Here is a 9,490-nt window from a genome sequence, read left to right on the forward strand (position 1 = left end):
CAAATAAAATGATCTAGAAATAAAAGGTCATTGCATTGTTTGAATAGGGGTTTTAAATGGATTTTAACAGGATTTATGTATGTATTATTAGGAAAAAATGTTGACAGTAGATAAAGGAAAAATAGAATTTGTTAATAAAAATAAACTAAATACCAACTAATAAGACAAGCACCGGTTGTTTTCTATTCAAGAGATAAATTAGACTTGTTAAAAAAGTGGAATTTCATGCTAATAAAATATAATAAATATAGATTTAGTAACTGCAAATGAATCTGTATGTAATTGATCTACTTGTATCTCTTTTTTGGGGTTTCCTTCATTTCTTTCTATCATTTTGTCCTTTTATAACCCTGTGTTTAATGGTTGACTCGGGTCAATATTGGATTTAAACCAGATATTTTGTCTTTGTAGTCGAGTAATATGCTAAATTGGTCCCGTCTCAAAACAGAACTCTCTTTTCAATCAAAGCATTTTACCGCAAACTCCACTTTTTCGGTCAGTTCTTCTCTTTCTGATTCTCACCTGTCGACGCTGTTGAGGATTAATTCATGCCACCATCTGCAGAAAAGAACAGAAGTGACACAGAACTCTTAGATCCAGTGAGTGCAAGTTGTGTAAAAGCTTCTCTATTTATTAAAATGTATATATATATTTGTTTTGCTTGACTCCCACAGAAAGAAGGATCATCTCTTGCTCCATCAAACTGACAGATGTCAAGGTAGGGTTGTGCACCTTTAAATACTACATGCATGTTCTTTCTGTTATAAATGCTAGAACTTTAATTAAGGTATCCGCATAATCAAACTTTAAAAATACATTTGAATTTATGTTTCCAATATTGTTAAAGAATTTGAATTATTGAGTACTGTTTTTAATGCCTGTAACCTTTGTTGCTTCAGAAGTGTTGGGGGGGATTCTTGCAACTTCCTTTGTAGGACGAGGGATGGAGAAACGATTGAGGGAGGATAAGTGAAAAGAGAGAGGGAAGAGTATAGAGTAGGGCAGAGGAGTACAGGGAGGGTCAGGGAGACATGGTTTTGGAGGAGATCCTGGATCCAGCATCAGCTTAAAGTGTGGGCTTAAACTGGACAGGTGATGAACATGAGATTTGTTTTATGTGCAATTAAATAAGTCCTCCTCAAAGGAAATGCTAAGATTCTTTTCAGTGGTGCTAGCAGCAAGAGCAAGTCCATTTTGAAAAGCTAGATCATAAGTTGGGGATTGTCTGAGATGTTGTGGACCAATTAGTAGGACCTCAGTTTTGTCTGAGTTCAGTAAAAGGAAGTTTTAGGTCATTCAGGACTTGATATCTTTAATACAGGACTGTAGTTATGTTAGATGGTGACTTTCATCTGGCTTTATTGACAAATACAGTTGAATTTCATCAGCATAACAACGTAAATAAATCCTGTTTTTTGATCAAATTGCCTAATGGAAGCATGTCGATTGTGAATAGGATCGGGCCAAGGACAGAACCATGTGGGACACCTTAACAGACCTTGGTGTGTGTCGATGAGAGGTGTTTGACATGGATGTAAAGCTTTCAGAAAAACAATTTTGATGGAAGGTTGTTACTTCCAAATGTGGAAGTCAAACCGGAATGGATGTCCTGTAGTTTTAATTTTTGGACAATTTTAACTCTTAACATTCAAATGTAGCAAACCCATCATTTGTTTGAAAAATATATATCTTCTTTTTCATAGCTTTGTTTAATCCAACAAAATGATATGATGTAATATTAAAACACGGACCCTCACGTAAGAATGGCAAAAATGTAATGGCAGGACCGGCAATAAAAAAAGTACATGAAAAACGCTGAGTGAGCGGGAAACCTGGGCTGGTTTTTCTGCACCAAGATGGTCGAATATAGAGATTGGGTTTTGATCATTTCACTTGTATCTACTTTTTTTCTTCTTTTTTTTTTTTTGTAAACTCTAAAACGACTATCTTGACGTGTCACGAAGCTAATGTTACTTCAGAGGAAAAATATGCTCTTTCCTAAATAAAACACCTTTCATTAAGTCATTTTAACAAAGTGATTATTGATTACTGTTCATGTAAATGTGAAATACCTAGATACTACAACTAATACTTAAAACTACAACAAATGATACGCTCCCAACCGGGTGTTTAGCACATATAAAAGTTGATGTTTCACAGGTGGAACAATGCACTCAAGGTGAGTCTACATAGCACATTTACGCTCCATTTGTTTGCATTGAGTTTGACTGAAGGTCAAAAGGATTTGCGTTGTCTTTGTAAAGCATCAGAGGGATTTGTCATTAACAAGGTTTGAAGGTGACAGGATTTAATTTGGAATCATCTCTCAGTTCAGTTTCAGTTCAGTTTATTTAAAAGGACAATGTGCAGATACATTAAGAAGATGGCTTCACCAGATTTAGCACAATACTACTTTCCATCTGTAGTCCTCAACAAAGATGCAGACAGTTTACATAATGCATCAAAATTCAAATAAAGCAAAAACACTATAATATACAAAAACACAGTACAATCTAATAATGTCATCTGAAAGCTGGACCGACTGATGAGGAGTCATGAGCGACCATGATGTTTGCTGATGAGATGGGGATTTATTGTGAGAGGATTAGTTTGACATGTAGGAGTTGGAAAGAATTAAAGGCAATTGAAGAAATAAAAATAAAGTCATACAGATTTAGACATGAATAAAAGTAGGTGAAGAAAGGAAGCTGGATAGACTGCTGCTTAGTGTTGTGTATCGGCAAGACTATACATATCACGATACAGGGGCAATCATACGATTTATTGCAATATGTTGCCATACATGAAACAAGGATTTCATTGTTGTATTTTCGAGTAATTGACTCTCGAGTATCAGAATTAACAGACCACATGACTCTTGACAAAGTCATAACTGCTTTCATTTATTTTGAAACCAAAATATGTCCAAATGTCAGTCAATGTTTTGTTGACAAAATCGTAACTCATTTGTTTGTAAACCAAAGTAATAAATGTCCAAACATCAGCATTAAAAGCAAAGGGTTAACTGAGCTTTGTGTCAACCTCAGAAGTTTTTCTTCGTTAAAAAGCATTTTTGGTTTCAACCATGCAAATTGTTCAGGAGCTTTTGTATTGTGAAGCCGATGTAACCGTTCAGTATATGTACAAGTGATTTTTGTCACAATAAAATGTACTTCTGTTGTTCTTTAGAGCTTCTCAGTACTGACCTCTCTGATCTGCAGACACAATATTTATCTGGAGGGTAGATCAAGAGGGTTGATGTTTAATTTCTACCTCTTCTTCCGTTTCAGCTTTTTGAAAAGGAGAGCAGCACCTACACGTACCTGCTGGCTGACACCGACGCCAAAGAGGCCGTTCTTATTGATCCAGTGCTGGAAACACTTGAACGGAGATCTGAAACTTATTGATCAACTTGGGCTTCGTCTAAAAGTGGCAGGTAGATGACTTCAGTTGAATGAACTCAACCGCTTACATTTTTATTGTTATAACCTCATTTTATTGTTGATTTTATGCGACAGCTTTTTACCGTGTGATTGTATTGTATTATATAATTTTATTGTTTTCCTTAACCGTATCCTCTTATCCTCAGTTAACGCTGTGATCTTGAGGGATTTCAATGCTCCTTTAGCTGCTGAGGCAGTAACGGCTTATTCCATCCAGTGGTTCGGATGTTTAATCGCAACACAAATATGAACAAATATTTTCATGACAAAAGTAAATACAATGATTTTATCTTAAACACTTTTTATTTAAAAACACACTTCACAGAATTATAATTGAAACCAGATATGATTCGAAAGCCAAAACGCTAGTGATGGTTTGATGAAGCTTCATGAAGAAGTGTCATGTTGTCTAGAGGTCAGTAGGTGGCGCCATCAGTTTGAAAGTGATGTAATTTTTCATTAGAACAGTTGTTCAAAACAAAGGAAAAAATAGTGCAGAGACCGCCATCTAGAAGCTTCATCAGACCATCACTACAAAACAGAAAGAAGTGAAAATAGTGATAAAGTTCTATCAAATATCGATAAAATATTATTGAAAAAGTTGCGATATTTAGGTGTATAGATATTTATTTACACCCCTAATGCTAGAACTAAAGCTATATTACACATGCAGTTGAATCTGATCTAAAGATTGTTTCTCATTTATATTAATATACTTAATATAATTTTCTTCTGTCGTTTGTCACCCTGGTAAACATGAGGTTACTGTTTAACGGTTTGATTTCACACACACAAAAAGTAGTCCTTCCTCCTTGTCATAAAACATTTTTTATTAGCTTTTGTTTTCTGCTGGTGCGTGACTGAAGGCTGGTGTTCAGTCACGTACTATCTTGTCAAATATAAACAGGGGATTATCTGTGCAACTTTTCCAGAAGTTGCTACTTTGCTACATTCGTCCACATTCCAGCACGACGTGTTTTTTCGAGGATGTCTCTCATGAAAGTGGCGCATCGATCTTTAACTCGCCTCCTCCGCCACCGGATCAACACCGACTGCTCGAGGGCATCAGTAGCCGCTGCGTGCGGAGCCTACCCCGGCCCGAAGACTCCGCTAACACCGCTGTCGACGGTCGCCCGGTTCTACTGCACCAGGATGTCAAGAAGCGACAAACTTCTTTTCAGACAGGTAATGCATCGACTTCAAATCGACCATTCATCTTCTCCGAGGATTTGTGGCGATATTTCGTATAATAATTAAAAATGTTTCCACCCGGAAGTAGCCTAGCAACCGTTAGCCTTTGGCACAGCTATGTAAACAAAACAGATTTCGCAGAGCGACCTTGTTATTTATTTACATGGACATGATTTTAGCCTGAGGAAGAAAAAGGATTATGTCTCTTGCTGTCAGTTTGTGTGGGACTGACACGGATTTACATGGATCTAGTGTGTCAATAATATATAAACCATAATAAAGTTGTAATAACTATTCGTTAAAGGCTGTTAAGTAACTTTTTGGTAATGCGTTATACACTATACATTAAATTAAATAAATAACAAGTGGGTGTATTAACATAAGCAACTGTTACATTTAACTTGTGAATACATTTATATGTTGTATTGAAAATATACAATGTATTGAAATGTTTTTTGTTTTTTTTTACCAGGTCGGCACTTTAAAAACATTTATTATAATGGTTTAATAATAGTTGAACTGAGAGGGTGAAACAGTCTTTTTGTATTTCATAATGTTTTGCATATAAACCTTTTTTTTTATTCACTATAAAGTATATACTTTATTGAATATTGTTTTGATTGTTTAAGCGCTTTGTGACCCTGGTCTAGGAAAGCGCTATACGAATAAAAATTACTTACTTACTTACTATTTATTCTAATTGGTTTGTTCACTATCCAATTTTTTTTAAAGCTGGTTTGGTAGGACATGTCAGTCCAGAAATGTGTCCCAAAACTAACATTGGTTTATTCTTATTTAAAGTCAAAGTAAAATTTCAGTCATATCCTCAGGGGCCATATTTTATACAGCGGCTGTTTTAACTGGTCATCAAGCTAACAGAGAGAAGTTGAAAATATGATCAAGCTTCACTTTTACCCATGTCTGAGCTGGACTCGCACTCACTAAACCGGATTGTTGAACTCACCCTCTGTGTACCAGTTTCCCAACTTTGTGTGTCAACCTCAGAAGTTTAAACTTCGTTTAAAAGCCCTTTTTTGCTTTCAACGATGCAAATTGTTCAGGAGCTTTTTTATTGTGAAGCCCATGTAACCGTTCATTACATGTCCAAGTGATTTTGGCTACTTTACAATCCTGAGTCACACAAAAATGTTGTTGTACTTCCATTGTTCTTTAAATCTTCTCAGTACTGATCTCTCTTATCTGCAGACACAACATTTATCTGGACGGTAGATCAACAGTGTTGACGTTTAATTTCTACCTCTTCTTCCGTTTCAGCTTTTTGAAAAGGAGAGCAGCACCTACACGTACCTGCTGGCTGACACCGACGCCAAAGAGGCCGTTCTTATTGATCCAGTGCTGGAAACACTCGACAGAGATCTGAAACTTATTGATCAACTCGGGCTTCGTCTAAAAGTGGCAGGTAGATGACTTCAGTTGAATGAACTTAACCGTATCGCATATATTTTTACTGTTATTACCTTATTTTATTGTGTTGATTTTATGCTACGGCTTTTTACCATGTGATTGTATTGTATTATATTATTTTTTATTGTTTGCCTTTACCTGTAAAGTGACCTTTAGAAGGGCTCTTTTGATTTCAATTATTTAAAAAAAAAAAATCTAGTGTGTATATTTATATGTATATATATAAAATAAAGAACATTTATTTGGTATAAACGTCAATGATATAATTTCTGTGTGAGTCTCTTGGTTGAAATAATCAAATATTTATCCCCCACCTTGGTCAGTGAACACTCACTGCCATGCAGATCACATCACAAGCACTGGACTGATGAAGAAACAAGTGTCTGGATTAAAAAGTGCCATCTCCAAATTCAGTGGCGCCACTGCAGATATTTTACTCTCGGAGGGAGACGAGATCAAATTTGGAAAACATGTAAGTTGTTTATTTTTTTTATATAGGGTGCTTGTTTTTGGTATATATATTTAACTGGTGTTAATATTCACTCTTTTTCTTAGCATTTGACAGTTCGGGAAACACCCGGACACACAGATGGTTGTGTGACGTTTGTAATGGGGGATGAAAGCATGGCATTTACAGGAGATGCCTTGCTCATCAGAGGCTGCGGCAGGACCGACTTTCAACAAGGTATAGTTACAAAAATTGTCCATTTAAAATGCCTTTGATTTACGTGTCACTCACAATGTAATTGTAGTGTATAAACGCTAGATGGCGACATTTCACTGACTTCACTAACTTTTTGTTCCAGGCTGCCCTGAAAGACTTTACAACTCGGTTCATCAGAAGATCTTGTCATTGCCTGACCAGTGTCTTCTCTACCCTGCACATGACTATCAAGGTTTATAAACCAGCAGTATAGAAAAAAAATATTTAGGAGGAACGTTTTAAAAGATCTTCATACATATTTCACTTTATTAGGTCAGACGGTGTCTACAGTCGGTGAGGAACGCAAGTTCAATCCCCGTTTGACTAAGAGCCTAAAGGAGTTTGTGGACATCATGAATAATCTCAATCTTCCAAAGCCTAAAAAGATTGGTATGAAACAAAAAAAAAGTTTTTTTTGAGGCTCACCACTTTACTTTAAACACGTCTGCGTCTCTTTGTGTTTCAGACATCGCTGTGCCTGCTAATCTGGTCTGTGGATTACACGAAGTTTAATAGTTTGTGAGTGAGGTCTTTAATCTCTTTTTTCTTTTGCACCAAAAGAAGGCACTTTAATGAGCGCTTTTTTGACATTTAAAAAAGAAATTGCTGGTTTCTGCCTTTTAATCATGTCAGTTGATTCTATGTAGTTAATTTACGTGTCGTTTTATATATTGTCTTAAATGTGATTTTTATTTTAACTTTAAAGAATCGTTCCGATAACAAAGTTTCATTCAGGCTGTGGTTTAGTATTCAGGACCGCTTTGCTTGGACAAGTGAGTTCATCCACTCAGTCCTTTTCCAGTGGTTCCGGACTCCTCCAGCCAAGGTCTTTTACACATACGCTCTCAAAGAAGGACACAGTCTGTTTGTTCAAAACAACCTTTTTCCATGTTCAAGAACCAGCCACAGATAAGTTGAAATATTGTCTTATCCGAGTTCATCGACTTGTCATCTGCGATCATGTGCTGCTGAAATAAATAAGGGTGTGTCTTTTGCACAATGATATGCGATGAAAAGCACCTCAGTTGTCTGTCTCTCCTGTGCGACTGCTCACCAGAACTGCCTGTAAAACTGGTTGCTTAGGAGTGTCTTCAGACACACGGAGCAGATGGAATGAGCCGCAGTCAAAAGGTCGTTGTAACACTGAACAGAGATTGTTTATTATTCAAGTTTAGTAGCATTTTAACTTGTATGAGAATGAAAAATATATTTTTCAAGTTATAAAAGGATAATAGTGGATGGAGATAAATTAATTAAGAAGCTTAGTATTGTGTATATGACAAAAATTCAGATTTATTTTAAGTGTTATCATAGTTTCGAAATGTCAAACTTTTTCACTCGAGGGAGCCAAAATCTTTTATCCGGTTTCGCGGTTCTTACAAATTAATATTTTTCCAACAGGAAGTCTGATTTAGAGTTCGTCTTTTATCTTATCTTTAACACTTTATTGGTCCCTACATAAACGGTAACATTAATCTACTTTGATTTTGAGAAAACTCTCCAGCGAGTCACGTAAAAATGACTCGACACTCGTGATGTGCTGATGAAGCTTCATGAAACATTGTCATGTTGTTAAGAAGTCAGTAGGTGGCGCCATTAAAGAATGATGTCATGTTTCATTAGGAAAGCTGTTTAAAACAAAGGAAAAATAGTGCAGAGACCGCCATCTAGTGGACTCTTAAAATAATGACACTGCTTCACGAAGCTTTAACAGACCATCACTTCTCGACAGGCTGGATTTGTTTGAAGTTTTTATTTCACTAGATTATTCTTGGTGGATTTTTAAACTTTACAATGTGAATACAATTGAGTCGACACTTTCTTGAAGAAGACACCATGATGTTAGGTTGGTTAACATTTTTGAAACTTCCTCCTAAGAATCCTGATGTAAAATTGAATTATGATATTGATGTTTTACGTAGCTTAGTAGTAGTGAGAACCTGACCTCCTTGACGAAGCTAATCCGATTGAACTCTCTCTGACTCTTTCTCAATGTAATGGCGTAAATATGTAATAAATTCTGGTGAAAAGGACTTTTATCTGCATCACACATACGGGGTAACGACCAGCTGTCCGGTCCACTTGCTTTTAAAGGAGGTGTGTAGGATTGTGTCATGCGGGTGAAATACACCATGCGTGGAACAAACACTTAACATACTTATTCACACGCCAGCTCCTCTTTCACCTCGTTGTGTATCGCAACATCTGCCTGCCCCGCTTTCAGTGGCTCCTCACACTCTGTGCCACCAAGAACCTGCTGCCCATTCACACCCACCACATGTCGGGGGGGAAAGGATCTGTTACACTATCGGCTCATTCACAGTTAAAGAAGCTGTAAAGAGGCCAGCGAGGGTGATTTATCTCCTGGTGTTGGGGAGACAGGTTTGCTGAATAGCTCTTTAATTTGTGTGTAAATGGAAAACAACATGTTTTCCTTACAGTTTGGGACAAAAAAAAAGAGATTTTCAAAATAAATGTGGTCTTAATAATTGCTGATAACATAATTATAATGCTGTCTTACTGTTTGACCTTTTTTTTTTTTTTTTTTTTACAATACAATATGAGTTTATAGAAGATTGTCATATAACCACACATCCATCAGCTATATTACGGATATTATCGTTTACTGATCACATTTTAATGACTCATTTATTCAGAGTGTACCCTAAACAAGGAATAAGTTGTATTCATGCGACCCATCTTGAGGTCAGAATAGAGATGATCTCAG

General features: G+C 36.3%; 1 protein-coding gene across 1 annotated transcript; it reads left to right on the forward strand.

Moving 5' to 3' along the window:
- The first annotated feature begins 4,296 nt into the window (after positions 1-4,296).
- Positions 4,297-7,782, forward strand: LOC148062374 (persulfide dioxygenase ETHE1, mitochondrial-like). The gene is made up of 7 exons (XM_087813252.1): positions 4,297-4,628; positions 5,910-6,054; positions 6,383-6,531; positions 6,615-6,744; positions 6,866-6,955; positions 7,036-7,152; positions 7,229-7,782. Exons 1-7 carry the CDS (start codon positions 4,431-4,433, stop codon positions 7,273-7,275), a joined length of 876 nt encoding a protein of 291 aa, XP_087669378.1. The 5' UTR covers positions 4,297-4,430; the 3' UTR covers positions 7,276-7,782.
- Positions 7,783-9,490: the final 1,708 nt, after the last annotated feature.

The sequence above is a fragment of the Callionymus lyra genome, chromosome 17, assembly GCF_982586985.1.
Source record: "Callionymus lyra chromosome 17, fCalLyr1.hap1.1, whole genome shotgun sequence".
Taxonomy (NCBI): domain Eukaryota; kingdom Metazoa; phylum Chordata; class Actinopteri; order Syngnathiformes; family Callionymidae; genus Callionymus; species Callionymus lyra.

Coding starts and splice junctions, on each gene's coding strand:
- LOC148062374 (XM_087813252.1), top strand. CDS start 4,431: ATGTCTCTCATGAAAGTGGCGCATCGATCTTTAACTCGCCTCCTCCGC. Junction 6,055..6,382: donor GCTTCGTCTAAAAGTGGCAG/GTAGATGACTTC, acceptor CACCTTGGTCAG/TGAACACTCACTGCCATGCA. Junction 6,956..7,035: donor CCCTGCACATGACTATCAAG/GTTTATAAACCA, acceptor TCACTTTATTAG/GTCAGACGGTGTCTACAGTC.